Consider the following 27960-nt stretch of genomic DNA (forward strand, 5'->3'; position numbering starts at 1 on the left):
GACCCGCTTCAGAAATTTGGTATAAATATTATCCGATCTGATACAGATATAATTTACGCCATTAGTAACGTTCTATTATTCCTGGTTGCTCGATCTCAAAAACTATACTTGATCTATCGGTATAGTTTATGATGACTACTTATTGATGATCATATAGGTAGTACCTATAGTGCGAGGTAGCCACCGAATCCCTAGTCCTGTAAGTTCCAAGAAAGTACGTCTATTAGCAAAGCTTGGCTTTTCCTCAGGAGCTAGGAGATTAAACTGTTACCGACTGTTCTATTATTTACTAACCGTTACTATTATTAGGTACCCATTGATTAACACGGTCTTGCTAAACTAACAGGAATTCAACATGAGCACATGTGAATCTTCCACTATGATGAACGAAGGGATTACGGACACTATATTTGAAACAGGTTCAACTGCCGAGATGACCGATAACTAAGCTCTGTAGATCAAAGCTTCATAGCAGATAATAGTCCGTTCTCTTTTATACTATGTACGCTTTTGCAGTTTCGTTGTATGTTCATGATGCATTAACCTGGTGAGTACAAGACTTCTACTAAGCTTGCAAGCGAGCGAACCCGATGCCTACCATCCCGTCCTCATACAACACATGGCCCAAGCAGCCATGTGGCCACTGGGCTGCATTCATTGTCAAAGCTCTGTCTCTACAACGGAAGCGAGCGAAGAGAGGCGAACCGAACCGAAGCATGGGCCTAATTATTCCACTTTGGCCGCTGGCTGATAATGCGTAACAACCATTACGTATACAATGATGGCATACATGGACGGTTCAATCCCGAGTGTCATATTATGTATCTTACTCTATATATTTACATAACCAGTCCCTCGTTGTTTTACATCGTGTCTCATTGTGAGCACTAAAAAGAAAAGAAAAGAAAACCGAAAGGCCAGCCGCCGTTCCCTCTTTTCCCTTCTTTTTAGCAAGCAGCTAAAAAGAAACTAAAACAACACACTGGTACGCCTTAGGTATCATGCAATGCAATGCATTAAAAAAAAAAAATCAGTCTGCCGCTCGGTCCTATCTTGTTCCACTTCTGCTCCAATGCGCCTTGTGACTTGAGAACATGACTCGTCACGATTACTTTTTGTGCACTGGTGGCCGCGGAGCTTTCCCGACAGGTTTTCAGCCCCGCCTGCAGGCGACTTTCCAGTCTTGCAGCAACCGAGTAGGGGTTCAAGCGACTTGGACAGATACGCAAGTGGGCTGTGAAAGGGCAAACGCAGTATGCGCAAACGTGTCAACTGCAGGAGCGCCCGGGCTCAAGAGGGAGCTGAAATGTGATCCAGAATAGATAATGGTGGAACAGGCCTGCGCCGATCATGCTGGTCCACCTTTGCCAGAGTGCTGCTGTTATCCTGTGGAAGTATAAGTGACCTGACATCGCCCCCGGGAATATCCTAACGCCATATATCCGTATATATTTTGAGAAATGTCGAATGCTTGTGCATATAAACTTGCAATTCAAAGACCAGAATTCATTATAAGATGAGTTGCTTGAGATTACGCTGAATAATCATGTCCTGGACAGAGGCCATAGTGATCTTGAGCAGATTAGTATCGGTAGCGTTGGTGAAATGGCCGTAGATTTCCTTTTCGGTGTTTCGGTTTAGGGCTTTGAACTTGTCGAGGAAGTATTTGCTGGCTGCCTTGTAATCGTCCTTGGGGCCATGGTAATCGGTGAAACCGTGATTTGAGATTGGGCTCTTGGGAAGCTTTTCCTTGAAGAGGTCCATCTTGTTGAGAAACAGGATAAGTGCGGATCGGGCAAACCAATGGGAATTGGCAATCGATTCCCAGAGCATGAGCGCCTCGTTCATTTGGTTCTGCATCGCTGTTAACATGTGATCCGTGATATCCCAAGTTTGTGAAGTACTGACCCCATCCTTGTCCTCAACCAAGCACTGGTCGTAACCACTAATTGCGACCAAGAACAGCAGGCAGTTAACGTTCTCGAAACAGTGAATCCACTTCTTTCGCTCTGATCGCTGACCACCAACGTCGAACATACGGTAGGTCAACTGGCCGAGGTCGAAAATGGTCTCTGTGATACCAGTTGTACGTAATCGAGATCGGAGAAGATCTTGATCATCTGGGACATAGTCTTCTCCCCAGAGTCTGTCAATATCCTCAATAAAGCTTTCGAGCATGTCAGCGCATTGTTACACAAGTTTAAGTTCAGCTGTGGTGGTGTAATACGTACTAGGTGAGGTTGTCGTGTAGCGCATATTCATTTCCCATTCCAATGGCCGCTCGGACACCGCTATCGACCCATAACGCCTTAACGGGCGCAAGATAATCAGCGGGCATTGGATCGTGTGGGCTAATCTCGTGGTCGACAAGGATATGAGCCATGTATTTCTGTAGCAATTGTCAGTCGCTGTAGATGTCAAATGGAGCGGTTTGGTCGCCAGCAGAAGTGGTGGTGTTCTAGCGATCACAACCAAAACCAAGCAGAATCGGCTTACCTCATTGTCGGGACTATCGAAATGAAGGTCATGTTCGCCCATTGCCTCGGCAATAACCTTGAAAGATTGAACAATGTTGTTGAAAATTACGGGCTTCCATTCCAGCTTCTCGTTTTTGGTGAAGCCTTGGGAGTAGATGAGCTTCATCTGCTTGAGGACAGTAGACTTTCCAGATTCTCCAGCACCTGTTAAGCGCACGCAGCGTGTCAGTCTCGGTTCATCTCAGAGCGCGATGTGATAGTTCCTACCTAGTAGGAGAAGCTTGACCTCCTTTGATAGTCTCTTTTCATCCTGACGGAGTTGCTTCTCGATCTCGCGGGATCTTGCAAGACCGCGATCGCCTTTGTCTCGGTTTCCGAAGCACATTGTGTGTTGTTAAGCGACTGGTTTGGCTGCAGCGAATGCGAGACAGCAGAAAAGATGGTGTCGGCTGAACGGGAACGCAAATCGTGGTCGCAAGCGCGTAATGTTATGTATATATGGTAGTAGAGTTGAAGCTGCGATGCGAGGATCAAGACTGATCAAAGCCAATGCCTCAAGCTGTGTATCGAACGATTAGGGGACGGAGTTGCAAGACGAGGTCGCGAAAACAGCGGGATACCCGGTCGAGTCACGTATTCGATCGAGGGTTCGATTAAGATGGCGTTTGAGACAATGTCTTGACGGATCGGCAAAACCAGCAAGGCTAGTTGGGTGACGCAAGATAAGGCCTATTCCCGTTGAATAGCAAACAAGAACAGAAGGAGAAGAGGAGCTTGCTCTTGCCAGGCGTGTTGGTTCAAGTAAAGTAAATATAAAGAGGGTGTGGGGGCAAAAGAAACGATGGCAGACAAGAACGGCACTGGACGGGATGTGTTGGGATGGGATAGGATAAAAGCGAGCACAAGCGGGTTTGAGACAGGGAACTAGAGACGGGTCGTTTATTAATTGTGTATTGACATTCATCTAGCATCCATGGATCACATCCTAAACTAGCCCGCCTAGGCAAGAATAGAGAAGTTACCTCACTTTCCACATCATCCCGTCATAAATCAGGTCTAAGACAGGGACGGCAAGCATGGTAACGGCACAGTGCAACAGATATACGTAGCTGGCAGCTTTTTCTTCTCTCACAGTATCAGATTAGATGCACTGCAGGGCCACTCGCGATGCTAACCTTTTGTTCTTCGTATACTTGCCTCTAGGTATCCTCGCTTTCTTTCTTTTCCCTTGGGCCTGCACAGGGCCCTGCAAGCTAAGGTTTATAGCAGTGGAGTCGCCCCTTAGAGCGTACCTGTCTAGGTATGTCTACTGAACTCATTAAGGTGAGAGTGGATCTTTTGACAGGCGGAAGGAAGCTACTGCACCAATTGAAGTACCGCGTGCCGTGGCGTTCCTACCTAAACCACGTCCGTTCCCGGCGATACTATGGATGTTAAAAAGAAAAACTTCCATCTTGGGTCCGTCCCCATCGCACCTGCCTCGGTAAGCGCCGAGGTAATGAACTATAGATACTTACCTCCTACTACTAAGGTAAGAGAATCAAATCGTGTCAGGAGATATACTGAATACCTTCACATTCAATGCACCATCATAGTTCGTCCTTCATGCCGTTCAAGCATTTTCTTCCAAGGTTCATCCCCGTCTCCATCATCGGACTAAGTTACCTAAAAGCCCCTTGAAACACGAACCCTCGAGGGGGCCGACGGCGGGTAGGCAATGTACTCGCTATTCGGAACCGTCAATGGGTCAATTATGTCAATCAGTGGCTCAGCACTTACACAAGGGTTCTGTTTACTTTCTTATTTTTCTTCTTATTTTTCTTTTTTCGACTCCATCCTTCGATGCAATGCGACTCTGGAAGGTCATCCGCGCTTAAACGATCTCCACTCAGCTACATATTGCGGAAGAAACATTGCTAACGATTACAGTCAGTAGCCAACAAGGCCCCATTTAATACCACGAGGTGTGGGTGGATGCTAGCTGCGGATACCGATGCTGGTAATTGTAGCGTAGTAGTGAACCTGAAGAGCGGTACAGTAAGTGCCGTGCATGAGATGAGGCTTGTCATCAGCAGTTACAACTCACAACCAACTGATGTATAGTATACTCTACAAGTAGTACGACACAACTCTCTTGATGACTCCAACCGTGTTTGTATAAACTAAGTGGTAGTCACCACCCAAAGCCGGTGAATTGCCTTCCATCTCTTTGATTGTAAATAGACTTCCATACTAACAGTCCGTGCTCCGATCGCCATGTGGTGGTTTAAGGTCGGGCTGCTCTGAACACTGGATGTCAGGCTCAGACATTGATGGTATGTACGCAGCTTGCCTGGCTGGGCTGAAATTGGCTACACGGCGCTCGTCCACTGACTCGAATCGAGCTGGCTAAACCTCGTAGAATCAGTGATCGACATGTGTCAGTTCTTACTGTACAAGGCCGTGCTTACAACTTCAACTCATTGCTCATTTGCTTACAACTTCAACTCAGTGCTCATTTTGGCGACCCCTAATTTCTTACTCGTCCAAACAACACAACGCACGGGCTCGTGATGTTAAAGAAGATCAAGAAGCAGAACCTGAAGCAAGGCAACAAACTACTTCCGAAATTCCCGAAGAAAAATTATAGTGAAACATCCACAGACTACAGAACATCTTGGCTCCATTAGGTGTCTGGTAATTGTGGCAAACGGTGGGTCTTATTCAATGAACAAAGACCATTGATAAAGTTCTTCGATCACCTAACCTGCGTCTGTCGTCTTGTCCATTGGACGTTGGAAAACCTGACTATTTCTCAACTCGGTACGTGAGTCCTAGAGACGCTATTGCATTACCGGGACCATCAGTATTTGTCCATTGCACCTGAGTCTCAAACAAAAACACCAAAGAACTATCCCCATTCCCTAGCAGAGCCTGCTCGTGCTCATCTCACAGCGTTATTCTTCTCATTGGCTTCCACTTCTCAGAACGTGGAAACCTGGACAATGACCCTTGCTTAGCCTCCAGGAGTTCTTCTCTTCCACCCTGGTTAACCCACTCATTTCCGTTGACGGTTGCAGGGACTGAGGGACCACTCAACATCATATCACATCATACCACACACCACACGATGATAGGGGAACTAGTTCTGTAACAATTCACATATCCGACGTTCATCCTGGAGTATTGTTTTCATAACCTCAAACTTTACTAGCGAAACCACCACCTCCAGCTAGGCTAGGCACATAGAATAAGCAATAACTGGGCGTTTAGCTTGTGACTTGTCAAGATATTCCAAGAGTGTCCTCAACATTATGCCCAAACCACCCACTACCTACGATACATCATCTCAACCACCACCGACAGTACCAAAAAACTGCATTAGCGTGCCCAAACCCATAGGTGATGAATTGATCGCGCTAAAACATGGAAGTTCGGAAACAATGTTCGAAGAGGGAATAGCATATTTCCGAGTCCACTACACCTGAGAACAGCTTGGCTGTTAGCACGGATATTTTCTCAGGTGATGAAGAGGAAAACAGACATTTAAATCGGTCGTAAAACACCGGCTCTTGGCGCAGACGAGTCGAGCGGGAAGGGGAAAAAGCTCCCGTCTTCTCCAAAGCTCTGACCATGTTACATACAAGTTCTTAGCCGCAACAAAGATCAGCAACGTTTCTATTGATCGATGAATATGGGTGGACGACAGAAAAATAGGGGCACGCACTTTGTGCCCTGTAAATATTTGACTTGTCGTTTAATCTCTGATAGGGGAAGGAGTCGCGAGCAAGGATTGCTCTCGGATCCAAGACATCCCGAAAAGCATACTTTATGAATCAACTGTTGGAACCTCCTGCATAGTGAATTTCTGCTTCAGCTGAACTATGGTAGTATAGATATAACGTATGGACGGATATAGAAAGGGTTGCCTCTAGCGTCCGCCCTCGATCTACATAATTCGACGATGTTATCAATAGCAAGGACAGATCTCCCGCTCCCGGTGGCTGATTGACTAGACTAGGGTTATCAATACTGACCATTAGACGTCAATAGTGAATGCATCTACGCTAATTGAGCATCCAAAAGCTCAGCTCTCACAGTCTAATACTATTCCTGGCTTGGTAGTATCCAACTCACACGAGTTCTTGTACAGATAGAGTTCAAGTAACCAACGGTTGGAAAATCGTAAGGGGAGCAAACACCTATACAAGTTGCTGCATGCTGTTGGGTTCGTCGTATAACAGCTACTACTGATTGGCTGTTGGATCATGATGAAACACGATTCTTGTCATCACATACCAGTCTGAACAAAGAGGTTTGTCGAGTGGGATGGAGTACGAAGGATATGCCCAATTAGAATAACCCATGGGCATACCAGCAAAGCTATTATGTAGGTATATCAGAGTTCAAGTATTGGTCACACGTGGGTTTCCGCATACTTGCTGCACATATCCCTTAGATCGATCATACTTCTAACCCACTGTTCTAGAACAATCAGGGAACGTATGCAATGCTCCTAACGCACTAAACTTGACGTTTGGATAGTACAAAACTTAGAGAGGTTTGGTGCCACTTAGTTAAATTCTGAAACTATCACCGTCTCTTTTCAAAAGCGGCTAATAAGTTAGCACATGATTGGAATTCCAGACTTGGTTAAATGCAGAGGCGCTTCATCAAACCATGGACTGCCTCGATTGGGGTCACTGCATGAAAAAGCTCCGTATCCGAAAGGAAGCTTCTTTGCAGACAATGATGTGTACACGTTATGACCGCCCGACACTATCCATAAAACAGGTTGAAACAAGCATTGTATTGTTAGCCTTATGGCTAATGACAGGGACCTGATCATCAGCCGCATCATCCGACCCGGTGTCATGCATTGATATCAGGCCATGGTGACTTCGCGTATATTGCGGCATGTGCATTAAAGCTTGAATTCGCTGGTCCATCTTACAACCGTTGGGTTAAGCGATGAGAATCTTGTATACTAGTACAGGTTTGACAGCTGTAGCGCATTCTGTCTACGGTGTTGGAAGCATTCAATGCCGCAGACATAAATTCAGTGACTCTTTTATTTATATACTGGGCAATCATAAGTAAGAATCACAACGTGTCTAAGGTTGAAGCATGATCAAGTAGTATCCAGGTATCAAATACCCATCATCAAAGGAACCAACCCACCTCCTTGGCTTGAGTCTTTGCATCAAGCAAGCCAAATCAGAACTCTATCTAAAAATGGAATTCCCAAAAGTTCAACGCCGCAGTCATGCCGTTCTATCCCAAAAGTAATTCCCGCTCTGGAGGGCATCTTGGGATCCATGGCTGGATCCGCTATCTCGATGCATTCGTCTAAATCAATGATATCATCAAGGTTTCTACTGAAGCCTTGTGTCAACGCTAATGAAGCAACATAAAACCGAGCTGGCAGTATCTTGTCTAATACCAAGTGTTTTTGGGGTCAAGGTTGTAGAGAATTTTGCAACTCTGCTTTTGGCACATCTTCCCACGATCAAGCGTCTTGAACACGGGTCCGTCAGGGCCAGTGACGTAGTGATACTGTCCAAAGAAGCGCCATTGACGAGGGTCAGCGAGGGAATATACTTCGTCACCCCAATGTCCGCGGTAATGGAACCAGGAGGTCGGTGCATGGGGATTTGAGGCTGCGGGAACGAGACTCAGAGGTTCCTCCGTATCGTCCGGTTCGTGGCCGCCTTCCTTTATGTAATCGTAATGATATGCGTAGTTGTGAAGAGACGGATCCCACAATGGCCCCTTATCTGTAACATCCTTGAGGAGTTTGAAGGGAAGAATGTAAGGATGCTTGCCTGGTAGAGCGTACATCGCGTGCGATCCAACGGCGGAATAAATGACGGGTCGTTCTCCGCGCTTCTCAACAGCCTCAAAGGCGTATGCTTGCCCACCCTCATGTTCTGAAAAGAACACACCTCGGGGAATGCCGTGCTCGAAGCGCACCATGCAATGCTCCCAGTCACCCACATGGTTGCCAAAACGAATCCCCAAGACGGTTTGGCCAAGATTGTACGAATAGAAAAAGAACCAGAAAGCGTCCACAATACCGGATCCTTTATCAACAACTACCAGTACGGCTGGAGCGGCCGAATAGCCATTTTCGTCTGGCTTGTGGCCATAAGATTCTGAGCGACGACCATTTTGGAATTTGCGATGTCTGGGATCCGAAATCTTGTGTACAGGACGGTCATTGCCGACATCATACCAAGTGCTGGGTTCTCGAGACTCCGGTTGCCCTTGAGGATTTCCTATCGGTATTTTGGTGTCCTGCTCTCCGTCGTGATCATCCGGGAACGGTTTGGGAATGTTGTAATGACTGTGTAGCCAATCGGGTCTAGACTCAACATCATTGTCGCTTCGGAGAGTAATGTTGCCGGAGTATTTGTTTAGTTGGTGCAAATTGTGAAGGGTCCATTTCTCAGTAGAGTTGATAAGCTCATCGCCAGCATATGCGGTCATGTGTTCGACATGCTGACGGATATCTGAAGGCCAAAACTCCTCTCCAGAATACAGATGGACCAAAGGCGCATGCTTGGTAACATAATCGGGGATGTCGCGAAGAATCCGGCGACGCTGATTTGTGTTGCGCTTATGATCTTGACGTGGAAGTTCCTCTGGCTCCCAAGCTAGAGAACGGCGCTTCAAATCCCCCCATTCGGGCTCCTCGTCGCCATTGCTCCCACGAGTAGCAGGGTCACTGCGCAAGTGGTGCAGTCCGCACAAGCTCATCCAGCGACAGGCTTGACGATCCAGAAAGTATGGGCTGCTATTAACCCAGCGTCGGTCTCTTTCTCGTCTCTCTGGGCCTTTATCCGTTGGGTCTAGTACTCGAGGGAGCAGCCATGCGCCAAACGAGACAAGCAGCACAAAAGCTAGCAATATGGAGAAGCGGCGTAACCAAATCATGGTTATTGCGACGACAAACTCATATGATGTGGGATTTGTAGGAATTGAGCAAGATAGAGTATCGAGTTTTCGATAGCGATAGCGACAGGGCGGAAGCGGTCGGAGTATCGATCACACAGTCAGGAAGAAGGGTCTAAGTCAGGATAGGCCGGCTATACAGGCATCACGAATGAAGGGGAGCGAAGAGAGTCGGTACCACTGTCGGCATGTCGTTGAATGTTATGGAGAAATAAAGGAATGAAAGAAAGAAGAAAAAGCCTTTGACTAAGTCGATGGAAGAAAAGAAGCGTGCGCAATAGTCATGGCCGTTGATCGACAAGGGTATGGATAGATTGGCGGAGTCGGCGGTGACCCATGAAGTGCAGTGAGTGGAGGGAGAGGAGTAATGCAGATACCTGACCTTTTTGGCAATGAAACTGCAAACTTACAGCCCAGAACAGGTCTTGGGTGTGTACCTGACAGGACTGTTTCTTGTTTCTTTGTTGCCCATAAGACGCCAATCACCAGATACCAAGACTAAGTCTTTACAGGTGTCGAGTACGAATACGTAGAAAATATGCCCATTGAATCTGGGGTAATGACATCCATGGACGTTCCATGTGGAGGTTCCTTGCTCCCCCAAGTGCCGATGAATGACTTCCTCAAACATCCATACTTGATGGGGTTCTCCTCAAAGTTTGGTATACTCAAACATCCAAACAATAGCAAGCCACAGGTCAAACTCACTTCCGGATTCAGACATTATTTGCCAAGTTTTAGAAGCAGCGTTACATGGACAGGTACATAAAATAGTACCTTTTCAAATGCAACCAAAGACCTCGAACCCCATGCCCATGTGCTTGCTTCCTGTGGAAAATGTTTTAGCGTACCTGGAGACCATCTTGCCAGAAATACGCGCAAATCCGTATTAAACCCCATTCAAAAGGACATGCAGGGGTTTAATAACGCTGAGCTTGCGATCCCGAGTACGATGCTTCTATTCCTCTAAGAGAATCAGGTGTATTTACCTGTTCACCGTCAGTTTTCGTTCCAAACAAATGATCTTCAGCAGAATTAGGATGGATGGATGAACGCACGAGAAAGGCGGGGGAATTATGCTGAGTGACATGATCATTCTATGTCTGCGAGTCACGACACACTTTGCTGCTTTATAACGAAGTGAATTACTGATACCAAAAAGGTCTTGGGCTGCAGTCTTACAGAGCGGTTAAAGACACCAGAAACACGGATACTTGTAGTCACTCGGCTCACGAGACCTCCCCACGAGCTCATATCACTGGCTGCGACCGTCTCATACTGGCCGAGTTATCATAATGCCACATACGAGCTGCAGTAGTAAACAGGAAAGTCTTGATTCTACAGTCCGAAATCCCTTGCTGATCCAGCTTGAGGGCTTATTCCAATTTGAATTGGGACATCGCAAAAAGCCAACGTAATCAGAACAAATTGATTCCAAGACCTTGGTACTTCTATCACGCCATATGGTACTTGCGAGCTGGAGCGCATGTTCTTGTCGGTGAACAAGAAGCGACTTGAGCCTAACAGCTAACGCTTAACGTTGACCGCATAACTGTTGGCCAGCAGTAGTCAGGCTAAAAGTGCCCATGATCTTTCTTGTATCAGAAGAGCGCTCTTAATAGCCCTCGAGAGAAACGGGATCACATCGAGTGACGAATGGAAGCATGGTAATATAAAACATATCATTCAATGTGGGCGATGATGCACCACGGGTATCATAAACTCATACCTCCATCCATCTATGGCTTCTTAGACCCAACTGCGCCAGACTCAGACATCCTGAAAGGTCTTGGCCCGCAACTACCTGGCCAATAATTATTCAGCGTTTGACATGTCTTCGTCTTCATCATCAGTAGTCTCGCTCTCATCATACTGGTCCATTTCGTCGTATTCCCCTCCATGCAGGTCATTCCATCTGCTCGGAGTGGGAGTCGATAGGTGGCCTTCGGGATAGGGACCCTCTAGGTCTCTTCCTGTGGATGGCGTCAAGGTCGTCGAACCGGCCTCTGATCCGCGACCGCGACCCTGGCCGGCTCGAAGTCTCGGCCGTCCACCCCTACGTCCACTTGCACGCCGCCTCTCTCGTTTGGGAATGACTTCCTCTCCGTCTTCGTTCAGCAGTCTCCTCCTCCGCCTAGGTTTGTATTCAGGGTCTCGATTGTCCTTGAAATCTTGTCCTTCGCCATCTTTTGCCCATACGGTGACTTGATCCGTCTCGCCCTTCCTCTTCTTGAGCGCCATCAGATTTTCCAAGAATCGCGTCTGCTGAGCTCGCTCGCCCGACCTGTCCTTTCCGACGGGAATTCTAATGTTCCATTCCTCTCTGATGGCAGCTAGCGGATCCTCCCGAATAATATTAGGCTTACCAATGGTCTCCTTGGTCGCAATCCTCGAAGCGCAAGCGCCCAGAAAGTCAACGTTTCCTTCTAGACTGCGTAGAGCAGGAAGGGGGTTCTCGCTATCGCGTGATGTAAAGATTCCTTCAGTACCAACAACCTCGGCCCATGAGCCCTCAAAAGTTCGACCTTTGTACGATATAATCGGGTGCGGCGAATGCAGTTCCAATATCTGAATATCCTCAGTCTCATTACGAGTCTTGTTCCCATTCTCCTTTGTATCGTCCACTGTGTCGCCACGATCAACTCCTTTGCCTTTGTCGTTGCTCAGGGCCGGGTCGATTTCGGGTTCGTCGTCGTCAGCCTCTGGTTCCGGCAAAGGGTCGTTGTCGATGTCGTTATCATCCTCATTATCCTCTGCAGCGCGAAGGCCTCTCCAGCTAGGATTATGGTCCAGCCAAGTTTTGTAATATCCACCTCGACTATGGTGCGGTGTTCGTGGTTGTCTGTCTTTGAATTCGGGATATGAGAGATCGAGTGTTAAATAGTAGGTCTTGTAACAGTCAGCTGGTTGTTTAAGGTGAGTGTGTAGTTCTCAATTGAGTAGTACCTCTGTTTCAGTGGTCGAATATTCGTATTCCCATTCTTCTTGGTCATCTTTTTCTAATTGTTCTTCAACCTTGAGGATTGCCGCCGTCTCGGCCGACCTCGCCGCGTCTGGTGTGGCCATGCTGTATGCGTCGGGTCGCTCAAATACTGTTAGGATGGTGAATTGTATAGAATAAATGGCCCGGTAGGATTTAGGTGTGTATGAACGATTTGTATTGGCATCGGCGCGTATGTAGCTTTGAAAGTGACGGTGCTTGAAAGTCTATAATGCTGTTGTTGACAAAAGGCAGAGGTTTGGTCGCGAAACTTAAAGCTCATAGCCAAGGTACTTACCAATTGGGGCCTCAAAGTCGGTCAAAGATGGCACTTTGGAGGAAAAGTTGATAATTGCAGGGATCAGGCGGGGCAGCTTCTGTCCATCCCTGCCCCGCTATCGCTATCAGGCTGGGTTACAGCATTTGATGAGTCTTGTTGGATTTTGAACTTGGCCATATCTTTCTTGACGTTTTCAAAAACACGCCCTTGAGTCATCCAACGCTTCTCTTTTTATATTGTATTTAACAGTCATAGTTTCTTTCTACTAAGACGAATCTCAAGCCTCCATTCTCCAATCTTCTTTACATATATTCAAGAGCAAGATGCCCACCGTGCACCTATTAGATTATGTTGCCGGCAACATCAGGAGTCTGGTGAATGCCATTGAAAAGTGTGGCTACGAGGTCGAATGGGTTCGATCTCCAGAGGACGTTCCCAATGCAGAGGTTCGGCGAGACTCTTCCCTTTTATGTGTCCATCATGACTGATGCGCTTCAGAAACTCATCCTCCCCGGTGTCGGCCACTTCGGCCATTGTCTTTCCCAGCTTTCTCAAGCCGGCTACCTAGAGCCTATCAAGAAGCACATTGCCGATGGGAAGCCCTTTTTCGGTGTTTGCGTTGGCCTACAGGCTCTCTTCCAGGGTTCTGTCGAGGATCCTGACATCCCCGGTCTCGGAGTCGTACCAGCTGCTTTGGATAGATTCGACGACTCAAGTAAATCGGTGCCTCACATTGGTTGGAACAATGCCTTCACTGCTGGTAAGGCCATGTACGACCTTCAACCCGACTCAAAGTATTACTATGTTCACTCCTACAAGTGCCCGTACAAGCCAGGAGAGCTCGAGTCGCAAGGGTGGGCTGTTGCGACTGGCACCTACGGCACCGAGACTTTCGTAGGTGCCATCGCCAAGGGCAATATCTACGCAACCCAATTCCACCCAGAGAAGTCTGGCGCTGCTGGTCTAAGGACTCTCCGGGCCTTTCTCACAGGTGAAGGTCTGAAAACCCTCGGCAATGTAGTCGACGAAGCTGTCGCCAATGCTCCCGTCAAGTTTGAGGACAGCCTGACACGACGAGTCATTGCATGCTTGGATGTGCGCACAAATGACCAAGGTGATCTTGTCGTTACAAAGGGCGATCAGTACGATGTCCGCGAAAAGGGTGACGATCGCAACGTGCGCAACCTGGGCAAGCCTGTCGAGATGGCTAAGCGATACTACGAATCTGGGGCGGACGAGGTCACGTTCCTTAACATCACTTCTTTCCGAGACTGCCCAGTTGCCGATCTCCCCATGCTTGAGGTCGTTCGTCAGACGTCTCGCACTGTTTTTGTGCCCCTGACCATTGGTGGTGGAATCCGTGACACCGTGGACACTGACGGCACAAAGGTTTCAGCGCTTGAGATTGCCACCATGTACTTCAAGTCTGGAGCCGATAAGGTCTCGATCGGGTCTGACGCTGTTCTTGCTGCCGAAGAGTACTACTCTCTCGGCCGTAAACTCTTTGGCAACACTGCCATTGAGCAGATTTCCCGGGCCTATGGTAACCAGGCCGTTGTTGTGAGCGTCGATCCCAAGCGTGTCTATGTTCCCAAGCCAGATGCTACCCGACACAACATTGTCAAGACGCAGTTTCCCGGTCCTAAGGGCGAGGAGTACTGTTGGTACGCCTGCACAATCAAGGGTGGCCGTGAAACTCGGGATATGGATGTAGTCGAGCTTGTGCAAGCCGTCGAGGCGATGGGAACCGGAGAGATTCTCCTCAACTGCATTGACAAGGACGGCACCAACAGTGGGTTCGACTTCGAGCTCATCAACCAGGTCAAGGGAGCTGTCAAGATCCCCGTCATCGCCTCAAGTGGTGCTGGCAACCCGGCTCACTTTGAGGATGTATTCCAAAAGACTTCAACAGATGCCGCTTTGGGTGCTGGAATGTTTCACCGCGGCGAGTACACAGTCAAGCAAGTGAAGGATTACCTACAACAAAAGGGTCTCAAAGTGAGACAGTTCGAAGAGGGCTTTTAGGGCTTTTTGAAATAGAACAAAGAATAAGTTTAGACAAATTCTTGAATTCGGTAAATATCGTTTTGGTATAATTTTAACTAGAAGGCATGTACTGGATAAAGAGTCATAACCATAAGAGCTTCGGTATAACACAGAGACACCAATACGCTCCAACACCTGAGAAATCCTTTAACAGGAAAGATGCGCCAAAATGGGTGTGTTGAACTTGCGACTCAACGCCAATGCTAACAGACTCTTCGAGCATAGCTGAGCAAGTCGCCGAGCGAGCCTCCAGGCTAAATTTTGGAAAACACCAACGAAAGTAAAATGACATGAGACAAAGAACACAACCACTCCCAAACTCCATAAAGGAAGCAACTCATTGTCTATAGCTCCATGCCCATCAACATCCACTTCTTGCTCGTAACATCAAGATCATGGGCCCAGTGATCCAAGGTAACCATGTCGAAGCCAACCCACTGAAGGCTCTTTGACAGAGAGTGAACGTCATCCGCGGGGATACGCCTGTCAATGCAGGTAACAATGTGGGCACAGTCCAAAGGACCGTCGGCCAATTCGATAAGGGCCATGAGACTGTGATATTGTGTTAGCGAGATGCGACAGATCAGGATCAAAGGGAGGAAACATACGCCTTTTTCAGGTCTCGGCCGAGGACGCCTTCAACGTCGAAGAAGACAAAGAGAGATTTCTCCTCTCCATCATCAGCAACAAAGGCACGGAAGCTCGCACCGCCGGCATAGTCCCAAACCTCCAGCCAAGCGGTAATGTCGTAGGCAGATAGCTTGTCATCGGAAACAGGCTTGAAGTGTTCGGGAAGCCGGTCATCGGACGGCGGCGTTGGTAAAAAAGCACCAGACAGGCCGGAGCCATTCATGGACGAATTCCTCTCACCGTGGAACGTCGCCTTCATGGACTCGCAAAAGAATCTCTCACATTCTTCCCTGATCGAAAGTGCTGCCCCCCCTCGTCGGCCCAGGCGCCGGCCTGGGATTTCTCGCTTCTTGTTCTTGGGCAAGAGAGCGAGCTCGTTAGACGAGGTTAATGCGGCGAGGGGGGGGCTTGTTGGAGGGGAGGGTAATCCTGAGGAAGGGACCTCAGGAATACCACTCGGCCCCTGTAGCACAGAGTTAGGATCATGACGCAGATGTGGTGTTTTATAGAGATAACGTACCTGCAACCCCGGTAGTGCAGTAGTGGAGGCCCTTGAGGTTGGCGGCAGAGTCGACGAGGTAGCAAGAGGCAAGGACATTGACCTTCTGGGCAGTGGCCTCGCCGTAATTACTACTGTAATTCAAATTCTGATTATTCATTGGTGCCATTGCTGTTGATGTTTCCTGGGTGTCGACTAAAGTGGTGATAGTTGGGAAAGGGCCGAGGTTGTTGATCGACGGAGAGAGGTTGACTGGTAACGTTTGATTGAGGTGACTCGAAATAAACGGGTTGGAAATCCTTTTTCAAGATTTGTGTTGTTTATTTGGAGGCAAAAGTGTGGATACGTGCGGCGACGTTTAGTTTCGTGTCTTGGTAAACGTGTGGAGAATGTCTTCAACTTGGGGTAGAGTAGAAGTCAAGATTGTGGCAGCGGTGTGAAGGGCGAAGACGAGGATAAATACTGAGAATTGAGTGTGTCAGGCCTTGAAGGGGGAGCGACAAAAGCCCATGAATCTGACGCTCGGGGCAGGAGGAACAGCGATTTGTGTGGACCCCTCACCTGAGGCTCTGGAATTTTGTGCACCACAGTGGAGGTAACGCTTACCACACCCACCTACGTCGGGTGGCATCCATTGGAGCCGGGGTAACAGCTTAGCAGTTCCAGTGGATGGACAGGCGTTGTACAGTGCGACTTTCTTATCTTGGCAAACGCTGATGTGAGTTGAGCCGAGCGAAATGGAAAGAAATCCTTGGATGAGTTGTTGTTGATCACAGCCAAGATATCGTCATCTCGTCACAAACTTGATGAGCATCTTGCAATTTGCAACAATCTCGTTTCCCAGTGATTATCAGTGAAATTCCAACTTATTTCTCATCAAAATGAATCACAATACCTACCTTGTTAGCCAAGCATTCTTCTAAACCTAGCGCACGCTTTCGCACTAACGCGAACGCCTCCGCAGCACATGGTAAGGTCTACTGGTCAAGGGCTGAGAATATTAGTCGCCAGCTGGCAACAGAGTAACGAACGATAAACAACTTGATGGTCATACAGAGTCTAAAAGTGTTTCACGAATGAACGCAGGCTTCTTGTTAAGGGCAGTCCAGACTGTCCATGTATGTCTTTTTTTTTTTTTGGTTGCACATCACCGTTGCAACTCAATACTTCCAAGACTGTCTCACGCAATTGCTACCACCCAACCCGGAAGAGTCTAGAATTCTCTGCGAGCGTCTCTGTAAGATGATGCTCTTCCTCGCTTACATACTGTATTAGTAGCGAACAGCAAAGTTACACGCTACGGATGCATTGTACAGCAATTACTGTATTCAGTCCTTTATACCGCTGAGTTGTGCTGTGCCACTTCTGCATTGTGTGACGGGAATCTGGAGAGGTCTTGTCCAGAATTGCATGATACACAAGTCTCTACAGTGTAAAAAGACTGCAATTATCTGGGGCGTCCTCCACAGTAATCAATCACATGATCAGTTTTATCATGATCGATATGGATCCAATTGACAGTTTTATGCAATTTTCATGATCTTCCCTGTCTACAATGCCAGCGAACGCACGCAATGGTGACAATTAAAGGCGGCATTCTCTGCCAACTAAACTCAACTCAACTCAACCCAACCCAACCCGACCCAACTCATAGCAATGTCTATCTATCTCCGGACTAAATGCCCCCGTCGTGTAAGTTGATTGGTGGGCACGCTGTGGTCCCGACATGATGGCGCCGTGCCCAACCCCGCGTTTTGGTTCTCTTCGGGAATGCATCCGGACCGAGACTATCAAAATACCCATTCTAGCTGCAGCAGAGATGAAGCATGACCAACATGCTAAACACTCAGTTCGACCTTGGCCTCCACAGCCACATCCTTCCCTCCTTGCTAGTTTCACGCACCTGCTATATCGGCCCGGCTCAATTGCATTACTTTAGATGCCAACTAATCCCTCGCGATACCCAAAGTATGGCAGAGAATTTGGAAGCTAAACAAGGTTTTATTCAGTATAAACCATAGCAAAGGGGCCAATCTCTGTCTCGTGTCCTCTTATCAGCAAATAGTCTACCGAGAAAAGTCCCTGATCGGAAGAGTGTTTCCGCGACTTTATCACGCCGGGGACATGCTCATCACCATTCACCGTTATGGCTATGCTGTATTCTTGGCCTCTATTACTCGGTCAGGTCCAATTTAACCAATACATCCTGTAATCCCATTCAGTTACACGAAAATACGAGTCTAGTGCAACCTGAACCAAGATCCTCAACGCAACTAGCCAAAAGAGACATTATTATACTATCATACAGTGTTCCCACATCTCCTGTGTCATATATGTACTATGCTGGACAAATTTGTATTCAAATGCACCTTCTATTACGGTACTATTATCCGTGACGGGCACTGAGGCTTGCAAATGCATCCGGGCTGTGTCGACCATTTGTCCATGCGAGGTCCATACCAAGGTTCATACTCTCCCGGCTCCGAACAGCAAAAGGATCCGAAGTAGCCGTAGCGTTTGGGCCCGCAATGGAATTGGCAGCAGGTGCGTTTGTCATGAACGGATTTGTTCCAGATGACATTGGCGGGTGAACACTATGGTTCTGCTGCACGGGAGCCATTGGTTGGTTCTCGGGTATGGTTGGCTGTTGTGGTTGATGAGCTTGTGCTGTCTGGTAAGAAGACTGTGTTGAATCGACACTTGGTTGTTGGGGAGTTGCTTGCGGGTAATTGTTGAAGAGCGCCATAATCGAGGCTTTGTCGGGTCTCTGGGGCTGGTAGAACTGCGGTTGCTGTTGCTGCTGTGGCATTTGCTGTTGTTGCATGTGTGGCATCTGCTGCTGCCCATAGAACTGCTGCCCTGTCTGTTGTTGGGCGAATGGATTGTTGCTCGCTTGGGCCTGATTCTGCATCGGCTGCATAACAGGCTGCTGACCAAATACCTGCTGTCCTGTTTGTGCTGTGGACTGGCCAGCATTCGCGAAGAAAGGGTTCGTAGTAGTTTCAGGGGGGCTCAGAGGTGCCGGGCTCTGATATACGGCAGAGCTTTGATATGCTGCAGAGGCCTGATATACGGCCGGGTTTTGGAAAGAGCTCTGTGTTTGCTCTGGGATCTGGCCAAGACTGGGCGATGCTATCCGAGTTGGAGATCGGGTGAATGGATTGTATCCTGCGGACGCTTGGTTGGTGTTGACTTGGGGGAAAGGATTATTTGACTGTTGAGGCTGCTGTTGGACCGCGACAGTCTGGTTTGTGAAGAAAGGGTTGTATCCTGTCGACTGCGCTTGGAGTGGCTGGGGGTATGTCATGTTGTTACTAAAACCCAAGCTCGAGAAACCACCAGGAGTCGTAGGTGCCGAAGGGGCCACTTGCTGGTATCCTGTAAGCTGCTGGACAGGTTGCGGGACCGGTCCTCCAGTATGGTGAGGAAACAAAGGCTGCTGTGGGGAGAGTGACATATTTTGAAATGCCTGGCTGAAGGCATCGGTCGGCTGTTGCTCCTGTGCAACGGGTGCGCCAAACGGATTTGTCTGGCCGTATGGGTTCCGGTTTTGGAGACTTCCTGTCGATTGAGCTGTCTGTGGTGGAGCTGTGCCTAAGTTATCAAATGGATTTGTTGAAGCACTCGATGGAGTAGTCGGACGGTCTGTGGCTGAACGGGAAGGTACGCTGAGACCTGCGCCGAGTCCTAGCCCTCCGGAATTTGGTGTAAGAGGCGTCAAGGACCTTGATGTACGCAGAGTCTGTTCTCGAGGTGAAGGTGTAGGAAGAGGAGAGGGACGGCCACTTCCCTCGCCTAATCGCACAAGAGTTTCGATCGCCCTTTCAAGGTTGCCGTTAACACCTTTCAACACCAAGGCATTCCTCTTAGCATCCTGGAAGCCCATGTCCTGTAGCCTGGCCATTTTCTGGTCCAGCTCATCAGGTTGGTCGAGATCCAGTGTTGCGCCGAAAACCTTGGAAGGCTTGTTGGGCGGCCTTGGAGATTCGGTACGACTAGCTTGAGCAGCCGCTATTGTTTTGGCATCCTTCTTCGATTTGGAAGACAGAGGAAAGATGGACGAGGCAGATCGGAATCCGAACTTCGAGTTCTTAGGCGGCAACGGTGGAGGTTTTCCCTCGCCCATATGCGGAGACTTGGATTTTCCCGTTCCATTAACAGTATTGTTCATATACTTCTGTCGAATGAATCGTTCCATCGCGGAATCGGCTTCGTCAACGTCAACGGGCACAGGCGGCTTGCCATGTTCAGGGTTGTATAAGTTGTTCGATGTAATATTTCCAACCTTCCTCATGTTCTGTTGGTTGTGTAAGCTGAGAGATACTCACGTACGCAAATCTGGTATTATTCTCGTTACTCACATCGACTTGCTCGTTGGTCCAGCTGTCCATACTCAAGGACTTGACTTTGGAAATGTGCGTACCAAGCTTTCGGTGGATTGCAGCACATCTCATACATAAGAAAACGCCGAGCTAATAACGAAGTTAGTCAGAGTCGATTTCGGTACGCCATAGAAATGCTTACACTCCATGATGCCCATGCTAAAGATGACAGTTCACGTTAGCAAATTCCGAACGTTCTACAGGCGGCCCCATGATGAGCTTCATTGTATGTCTGGGTGTACCTGGATTACGCGCATGACAGTCTGCACACATATTATTTCCCGGAACATTCTGCACAAGATCTTGCAGAGCCTTTTCATTCCGCGCCTGCTGGCGCTTGCTCATTAGACCAGACATTGTTGGCGTGTCGAATGGACAAAGATTTCGATGACCTCTAAAAGAAAAGCGGTAATAACGCGATATATCTTGCAATGTAACAGCCTTGGATCGTTCGTAGAGCTCGCGTAGTACGAATTCGGCGGTCGGAAACTCGAATGCTCTCTGTACAGAGACTGGAGGCCGGAATGGGGGTGATCGTCAACGGGAAGAAGCAAGTTGTCGAGATTGATGTAATGGATGGCCGGGAAAAGCAATTATGGCGGCAATGCATGTGAAACAGATGCAAGTAATATGTAACGCAATGATATGCGATATAATGCGATGCGATACGTTACCATGCAATGCTGATGGGTCTGAAAAGAAGGAGGAAAGAGGATGAAGGTTGACGAAGGAGGTGCTACTTGTTGCGCCGTGCGATTCAGGTCCAAGTGGGTGCGGGTGCGGGAAGAGCGCGGGCTTCTTAGGCTCTGACACGGCGTAGAAACCAACAATCAATCAACTACCTTGTGCGGGTAAAAAAGTAAGATTGGAGAGCTTGTTGGAATTGATTATCAAGTTTCCAGAACCAAATGTAAAGAAATTTGCAGAAAAAGGATTAATTAAAAGTCAGCCAAAATATGATCTCGTACTCAGAAAAAAGCCCCTGGCCTGAACCTTTAGCAGTTAGAAACCCGCCCAGGGATAGGTTTGTCGTCCCCTAAAGCCACAGTGGAGTTCCATCTTGTTGCCCGCCCGCTTAGATCCACCAGTCACTTAAGGTAAGGTAAGGTCAGGTTCCGTCTGACTATCCCAACTCGTTCTAGACATGGACTCGCCTGGTCCATCCACCGGTTGAAAGCGAATTGACGGCCTTGGCTGGTTGGATTTTGACGACGGCGTCAGGGGCAAGTCTCGTGGGTGAGACAGGGTTTAGGTGAAGACCGAGATTCATTGTCCAGAACCTCCAGGGTATCTAGCGGGAGTCGCAGATCCATATAGTACGCCATTGCTTTGTGTTGTAGCAGTGGTTTTCGGTCATTATAATGGATATAGGTGTTTGCATTACAGTGAAGATCAAATGTTGCCTCCATTCTACGTTGCAAGACTTGTTCCTGTAGTGGTACATCGTTAAGTGCGTGTTAAATTAGAAATATTTCGTAAATAACTCATCCTATGTCCAGTCCTGGAAGTTAAACATTTATACATCTATTCAACTGCAACCACATACAAGACTTCTGATTGCATAACAAGGTATTTACGGATGGTCTCGTAAGTGGGATGTAACCCACAACCGTTTGTATCGGTATCCTATAAGCTCAAAATTACAGAGTTGCTAGATAGTATTTAACCTCGAAGTACATGGTAGTCACGCCCAGTTGCTTGTATTGTTACCCGTCGACGTCCAGTGTGAGTTTTAGAGTAAGCATTAGGGTAGCTGGCCACTTTGCATTTGTGCTGCACTCATTTCAATTCCTAACTCACTGTAACCTAGACCTATTGGCAACGTATGAAATGGGAATTATCTGTGGGGTGACAGACTATAGTAGGGTTGGGGAGTTTTATTTATATTCATTAGGATCGTCCTTGGTTGACATGGGAATTCCCGAGACAGTGGACAATCTGCTAGCAAAATGTTCATCACTATCGTGATTGGTGTTACCGTAACTCGAGATTGTAGTCAAAGCCATATAGACGACAGTAAAGTTTTTGATAGCAATGGTTGTATGCTCGCCTACACATTGCTGTACACTCGCGCGTACCGTTGATGGTTACATCACTTAAAGTGGAAAGCAACGTCATATCATGCCGCAATAAGCTTGCTGTACTTGCATAAAAAACCAATTGATTGACGAGGTACATGTCGAAGATGCAAAGTACTTCGAGAATAGGCTTTTGTTTCTCGTATTAGATAAATTCCACCTCTAACAGCATTCCTTTGATCGATATTTGATCATCATCCATTTGCAAAGAATCTCGTCAATTATTCCAGCCTCCAGCCACCTTCATCACCTTTTTGACAGGGCTCTTATTCCCAACCTCCGCCCACCTTGTTGGTATTCCCAACCACTCAACCCTCAAATTGACCACTTGAAACTGACAACATCCTCGCAACAGTTTCGCGTACATCGCCGAATTGCCCCAAAAAGGACTGGTTTTGTGGCTGTGGTGGCTGTAAACCCACGTTCCCAACGTCAGCAGCAAGGCGAACCTCGCTTTACCGTCAACTACCCCTCCACCTGGACCCCTGTCGGACCCAATACAGAGCCCAGCACCACGACTACAGCACTAGCTTGGTCGTTAAGTTAGGTAGCTGCTGCCTCGTGCTCGAGCTACAGCGCACGTATACCGATACTCCTGAGCTCCTCCTGGATTCGAGGCGAAACTCTTGGCTTCTACACATGTGAGCAGAGTCAGACGTATAGTACCTAAAGAGGAGCTGTCAGCCACCCCCTGCACACACAAAATCTCACCTCAACTCTCGAAACTTGTCTTTATCAACAGCAGGAGCCATCTCACAATCCAGCCGCAGATTCCGAAGACCCGAAAACCCAAACCAAGTACCGAAAGACCCGGCATGGTCAATATCTAAAGACCGAAATCCAGTCGCCGAATTGATCCAAGACCTCCCCCATAGCTCTTCAAAGTGATTGGTACAACACCCTTCTAACGCGAAACCCTCCAACGACTGTGCCAGAGACACGGTGTCCCAACATCGCACACAATGGCAGGCATTGAGCAGCTTGAAGTTCACAGCAAGGCATGTCACCGGCCCTCCTTCGTATAACAGACGCTATGACAAGCGACGGACAAAGAAAAAGATTCGAACTCTCAACTAATACTCAATAGTCGTATATCGTTCGCTGGGTGAAAGTCGACGAAGGGAACACGTTATCATGGAGCGTACAGCCTCACAAAAAGTCCATGTACGCAAGCTCTCTCCTGTGCCTCTAATATCGGCTCTACCCAGGCGCAGAAACGAAGCTCTGTACTAACGCAGCGATAGCAATTTCGGTCTTGTCAAACATCCCGGCAGCGGTGCCACTACTTTTGCATCCTCAACAACCGAGGACTTGAATAATGGACCCGAAGAATCCGGCGGTACCTCCGATGGCAAAGCAAGCCGTTTCTCAAAGAAAGAGACCAACGCGCAGGAACTCCTGAAAAGCAAAGGATTCATTCCGATCAAATGGATAGGTAAATGCGAAGCGGACAAGGTATCAATCGGCACCTTTGATGTCAAGGAAGATCAGAGTGGGATGTACGGTCTTGTGTTTGACAACACGTTCTCAAAACAGACATCTAAAACGGCAACCTTTGTGGTTATGACATATCCCACTGGAGCACCACCGCAGACTTCATCACACTTGCCAAATCTTCAGGCACCGAAAGCCGGTGCGAGCCAAACAAGCCTGGGACGTTACAGCAGCCCTAAACTTGACGGAGTTACGTCTGCTTCTGTGGATAGCCTCCACAGTCATAATGCTGCAGGAAACGGCGCACCTTCGGTCTCCGGCCGGAGTGAGGCTGGCTCGAGTAATTACCACACAGGCGTTCTGCACAAACGACGACGTAAGAAGGGACAAGGTTATGCGCGCCGGTTCTTCTCCCTCGATTACTCCACCTGTACGTTGTCATACTATTACAACCCCAAGTCATCTGCTCTCAGAGGTGCCATCCCTCTGAGCCTAGCTGCTGTCGCTGCAGATGAACGACGGCGGGAAATCAGTATTGACTCAGGCGCTGAAGTATGGCACCTGAGAGCTCCAAACGACAAGGAATTTCAGGATTGGGCGCATGCGCTGGAGAAGGCCAGCCGTGTTGCAAGAGGACTGGAAACCCTGGATCTTCCCAAAAAGAATGAACTCAAACTCAACACACGCCAATTAAAGCCCACTTACCAATCTTCGCCCCAAGAAGACAGAGAATGGGAACAAGTCGAATCTCTAGTTAGCCGCGTGGTAGGAACTCGCGATGCGCTTCGTCGTTTGACTCGCGAGGTTACAGCTCAGGCGAAGCCAGCGTCAGCGAACACACCTCAATATCTTTCACCTACACCTGGGGGCACAAGTGCCGTAGAAGAAAATGATTCATATTTTACGCCCCCTTCAGAACACAGGCGCTCGTTTTGGAGACGAAAGTCGAACGCACCTGCAATGTCTCCAGCGACACTTGGTACGGCAACAGCCATGGCGGTGCCCGCACCTAGCGGAGTTACGACGACCATCTCGGCCAGTACGCCAAATCACTCACGGAGACAATCCAAGGCCATCAATCGAGAAGAAAATACGCTCCAGGATCATTGTCAATCGCTCTTGACAGACCTTGACTCAGTTGTATCCGAATTCACAACCCTTATTAATAACAGCAAGCGTCGTCGACTGCCGGTGCCTCTATCTGCAGGCGGTGCATCGAGAAAGAGTATAGACACTGTCTCGACTGCTGATGAGTTCTTCGACGCTGAGGATGCCAACTCGGCCGTTCTTAAGATCGATGGTAGCGAAGACGAGGCCTCACGATCGGAACAAGCAGAAGATGAGGAAGAAGAGGACTCATTCCGTGACAATTCTTCAGTTTCATCTATTGGGGAAAACGATACAGCTAATCTCGACGACGCGTCTCACCTGTTCCCCGTTAAACCCAAGAGCCTCATACCCCTACCCATCGAGCAAGCCGTGGTGAGAAGGGCCACTATACCACCTGCAGCGGCAGCAGCCCCAAGTTTGATCGCATTCTTTCGGAAGAACGTTGGCAAAGATTTTAGTACAATCAGTATGCCAGTCACCTCGAACGAACCTTCATCAATGTGTCAGAAGGTGGCCGAACAGCTGGAATATGCACAGCTACTGAACCAAGCGGCAAAGCAATCTTCCCCTACAGACAGACTTCTGTTTGTGGCCGCATTCGCAGTGTCACAATTCAGTAGTGGACGAGCTAAAGAGCGTGCGATTCGCAAGCCCTTCACCCCTCTTCTTGGCGAGACATTTGAGCTGGTGCGAAGTGAAAAAGAAGTCCCCGGAGGTTTCAGGCTTTTGGTTGAGAAGGTTCAGCATCGACCTCTTCTCTTGGCAATGCAGGCCGATTCAGCCAACTGGTCATTCTCTCAGTCACCCGCGCCCGGCCAAAAATTCTGGGGTAAGAGTGCCGAGATCACTACAGATGGTCGCGTGAGAATCGTTTTACGGTTGTCCAATGGCTCTGAAGAGCGTTACTCTTGGAATATTGCTACCATGTTCCTGCGTAATGTGGTGATGGGTGAGAAGTACGTGGAGCCCGTGGGTACAATGCATGTTGTCAACGACAACACTGGTCACAAAGCTGCAGTTGAGTTCAAGAGTAAGGGCATGTGGGGTGGGCGAATTGAGGATGTCGGTGTAGAGATCTTCAACCCTGAAGGAGCCAATACAGGAAGTGGCCTGGTAGGCACATGGACCAACAGCCTGAAGACGACTGGAAAAGGGGGCGGCCAGGAGATTTGGCGGGTTGGACCCCTGGTGGACAACGCTGCTAACACTTTCGGCCTCACCACTTTTGCTGCGACCTTGAATGAAGTTACCGAGATCGAGAAGGACAAGATACCGCCGACAGACTGCCGTCTGCGACCTGACCAGCGCGCATATGAGCAAGGCGCAATTGACGATGCCGAGGATATGAAACAAAAGCTGGAGGAAGCTCAGCGTGGCCGACGCCGAGAGCTAGAAGAACGAGGTGAGACACATAAGCCTAGATGGTTTGTGAAGATCGAGAACGCTCCGGAGGGTGAGGAAGTGTGGAAACTCAAGACAGGAAAGGATAGTTATTGGGAGGAACGAGCAAAGGGAAGCTGGCAAGGAGTGGAGGAGATCTTTAAGATTTCTTAATGACTGATGACAACAAATAGAAAGTGCAGTTGGATCTGGTTTTTATTAAAAGACCGCATATTAAGAATGAGAAGCAGACGTATTAGGTTGTGGAATGTAGAGGTAGGTACTGCCTTGCATGTAACAAAATGCGGGTCAGAACCCGACTCCCTTGTGATGTAGGAGCGAATACATGAGAAACCATGACGAAATTTCAACAGCGATCAGGTCTTGTTGCTCATATAATTGAGATGTGTTTATGTTGCGAAGTTAGTCAAAAGTGTCACTTGAAACCTCCTATTGCTCGTTGAACAGGTTTAGAAAGCCAAGAGAAAGCTTGGCCTTGAGATAGAGTGATTACCCGTCTAGTGGTGCGTAGACGAACAGGGGATGTGACGGACACCCCTGTCACTTTTCAGATGAAAAAAGGGCCACTACGTTAAGCGTTTTGGAAACCATGAGATGAAAAGCGACGCTGTTTCACAAGAGCCTTCATTCTTGGTTGAACCCCCAGATCTTGGAGTAATATTATGCAACCGGGTCAGGTGAGTAATGTTGGCGCTTTGGAGAGAATGCTAAAGCGTCAAGGCGTTTATTGATTAAATTGAACTGAGCTGAAGGTTGAATGAGTGTGATGGGTATGGTGATCAACGTGACGATTGAAATTTGACCGGCGTCTCACCAGTCAGCGAGTATCATGTGTACTGGAGCTGTATGGATCAAGCGAAATCCATGCCAAGCGCTGTTCATCGTCATTCTGTATTTGCAGCGGTCAGTATTCCACAATATCCAAGCTCCTTTGACGCAACGAGAGGCCGATTGCTTGCTTTGCTAAGAAAAGAAAAGAAAAGACCCAGCATCTAATAAGGGTTATTTACTTGCCAATAATATCGAATCGAGAATCTAGCCCAACATATCAAGTTAGACACATAATTCCTTGACTAACTATTCCGAATAAAGGCATCATATCGAATTGCGTTGCAAACGTTGAAGGAAGAAGCATCGAAGAAGAGAGTCCCACTGAAGTCAGCTTTAGCGGCTCGGGAGTGGCGAACCATCCATTCAATCAGGCCCCTGACGATCCATCCTGAAATAGAAGAAGCCATCCCTAAGTTCAGCGAGTAGATAATTCGAGATGGAATTGTTGTCAACTGTACTTTACAGTAGAAAAAGATGATCAAAAGTTGACTACCTTGATAAGAGGACAAATTCCCACTTCTAAGAAATCAAAGACATTCAATGCCAACCCCATCCAGTTACTTACAATCCAAGTACGCTGGTACTAAGTGGATGGTCACAGGCGAGTTTCAGCAAGGCGCCAATCGCTGATCAGATAGCGCTTGACACAGCCGAAAAAGGGGGTGCCCGCGATGGAAGCTGCTAAACCATCCACGGGTAAGGGGCGTGCAACTGCACTGCACTGTACATCACTCTAGTCGCGTCTGCAGGATGCCGCGAAAAAGCATTACGACGACTCTCGAATTTAGTGGGTCAATTTGTTAGCATTGAGCAAATTCGAGGTTGGAGAAAACGAGGGAGCCAGTTGGAGACGAGAACGTTGTTGATGCCAATTACACT

The 27960-nt window shown here is 48.2% G+C and overlaps 7 protein-coding genes across 7 annotated transcripts; 2 read left to right on the forward strand and 5 right to left on the reverse strand.

Moving 5' to 3' along the window:
* Positions 1-1415: 1415 nt before the first annotated feature.
* EDB82DRAFT_23119 (guanine nucleotide binding protein, alpha subunit) lies at positions 1416-2956 on the reverse strand. Its single transcript, XM_025731591.2, has 5 exons — positions 2745-2956; positions 2497-2681; positions 2232-2389; positions 1909-2167; positions 1416-1854 (listed from the first exon to the last, which is right to left on the reverse strand). Exons 1-5 carry the CDS (start codon positions 2860-2862, stop codon positions 1510-1512), a joined length of 1065 nt encoding a protein of 354 aa, XP_025590601.1. The 5' UTR covers positions 2863-2956; the 3' UTR covers positions 1416-1509.
* Positions 2957-7594: 4638 nt separating this feature from the next.
* EDB82DRAFT_550009 (uncharacterized protein) lies at positions 7595-10134 on the reverse strand (the record flags this gene model as incomplete). The annotated part of the gene is made up of 4 exons (XM_025731590.2): positions 7595-9358; positions 9788-9815; positions 9853-9908; positions 10119-10134. 4 exons carry the CDS (start codon positions 10132-10134, stop codon positions 7893-7895), a joined length of 1566 nt encoding a protein of 521 aa, XP_025590600.2. The 3' UTR covers positions 7595-7892.
* Positions 10135-10736: 602 nt separating this feature from the next.
* On the reverse strand, positions 10737-12793 carry EDB82DRAFT_23289 (uncharacterized protein). The gene is made up of 3 exons (XM_025731589.2): positions 12689-12793; positions 12357-12625; positions 10737-12299 (listed from the first exon to the last, which is right to left on the reverse strand). The coding sequence occupies exons 2-3, from the start codon at positions 12474-12476 to the stop codon at positions 11226-11228; spliced, it is 1194 nt and encodes a 397-aa protein (XP_025590599.1). The 5' UTR covers positions 12477-12625; positions 12689-12793; the 3' UTR covers positions 10737-11225.
* Positions 12794-12833: 40 nt separating this feature from the next.
* On the forward strand, positions 12834-15068 carry EDB82DRAFT_23215 (uncharacterized protein). Its single transcript, XM_025731588.2, has 3 exons — positions 12834-13116; positions 13169-14833; positions 14970-15068. Exons 1-2 carry the CDS (start codon positions 12994-12996, stop codon positions 14693-14695), a joined length of 1650 nt encoding a protein of 549 aa, XP_025590598.1. The 5' UTR covers positions 12834-12993; the 3' UTR covers positions 14696-14833; positions 14970-15068.
* EDB82DRAFT_531995 (ornithine decarboxylase antizyme-domain-containing protein) lies at positions 14719-16014 on the reverse strand (the record flags this gene model as incomplete). Its single annotated transcript, XM_065609245.1, has 3 exons — positions 14719-15268; positions 15325-15809; positions 15874-16014. 3 exons carry the CDS (start codon positions 16012-16014, stop codon positions 15061-15063), a joined length of 834 nt encoding a protein of 277 aa, XP_065465402.1. The 3' UTR covers positions 14719-15060.
* Positions 16015-18231: 2217 nt separating this feature from the next.
* EDB82DRAFT_519627 (uncharacterized protein) lies at positions 18232-20584 on the reverse strand (the record flags this gene model as incomplete). Its single annotated transcript, XM_025731585.1, has 4 exons — positions 18232-20142; positions 20207-20317; positions 20370-20386; positions 20470-20584. The coding sequence occupies 4 exons, from the start codon at positions 20582-20584 to the stop codon at positions 18232-18234; spliced, it is 2154 nt and encodes a 717-aa protein (XP_025590596.1).
* Positions 20585-23105: 2521 nt separating this feature from the next.
* EDB82DRAFT_23482 (Oxysterol-binding protein-domain-containing protein) lies at positions 23106-26471 on the forward strand. The gene is made up of 3 exons (XM_065607278.1): positions 23106-23303; positions 23393-23469; positions 23550-26471. Exons 1-3 carry the CDS (start codon positions 23268-23270, stop codon positions 26401-26403), a joined length of 2967 nt encoding a protein of 988 aa, XP_065465403.1. The 5' UTR covers positions 23106-23267; the 3' UTR covers positions 26404-26471.
* Positions 26472-27960: the final 1489 nt, after the last annotated feature.

Source organism: Fusarium venenatum, assembly GCF_020744135.1.
Source record: "Fusarium venenatum strain MPI-CAGE-CH-0201 chromosome Unknown EDB82scaffold_1, whole genome shotgun sequence".
Lineage (NCBI taxonomy): Eukaryota > Fungi > Ascomycota > Sordariomycetes > Hypocreales > Nectriaceae > Fusarium > Fusarium venenatum.

Bases quoted from the DNA above. Each gene is read 5' to 3' on its own strand.
- EDB82DRAFT_23119 (XM_025731591.2), bottom strand. From the start codon at position 2,862: ATGTGCTTCGGAAACCGAGACAAAGGCGATCGCGGTCTTGCAAGATCC. The intron at 2,682-2,744 runs GTAGGAACTATC...TGCGCTTAACAG, and splicing joins GGTCAAGCTTCTCCTACTAG to GTGCTGGAGAATCTGGAAAG. The intron at 1,855-1,908 runs GTCAGTACTTCA...ACAGCGATGCAG, and splicing joins TGGTTGAGGACAAGGATGGG to AACCAAATGAACGAGGCGCT.
- EDB82DRAFT_23289 (XM_025731589.2), bottom strand. From the start codon at position 12,476: ATGGCCACACCAGACGCGGCGAGGTCGGCCGAGACGGCGGCAATCCTC. The intron at 12,300-12,356 runs GTACTACTCAAT...GACTGTTACAAG, and splicing joins ATTCGACCACTGAAACAGAG to ACCTACTATTTAACACTCGA.
- EDB82DRAFT_23215 (XM_025731588.2), top strand. From the start codon at position 12,994: ATGCCCACCGTGCACCTATTAGATTATGTTGCCGGCAACATCAGGAGT. The intron at 13,117-13,168 runs GTTCGGCGAGAC...GATGCGCTTCAG, and splicing joins AGGACGTTCCCAATGCAGAG to AAACTCATCCTCCCCGGTGT.
- EDB82DRAFT_23482 (XM_065607278.1), top strand. From the start codon at position 23,268: ATGGCAGGCATTGAGCAGCTTGAAGTTCACAGCAAG. The intron at 23,304-23,392 runs GCATGTCACCGG...AATACTCAATAG, and splicing joins AGCTTGAAGTTCACAGCAAG to TCGTATATCGTTCGCTGGGT. The intron at 23,470-23,549 runs GTACGCAAGCTC...ACGCAGCGATAG, and splicing joins CAGCCTCACAAAAAGTCCAT to CAATTTCGGTCTTGTCAAAC.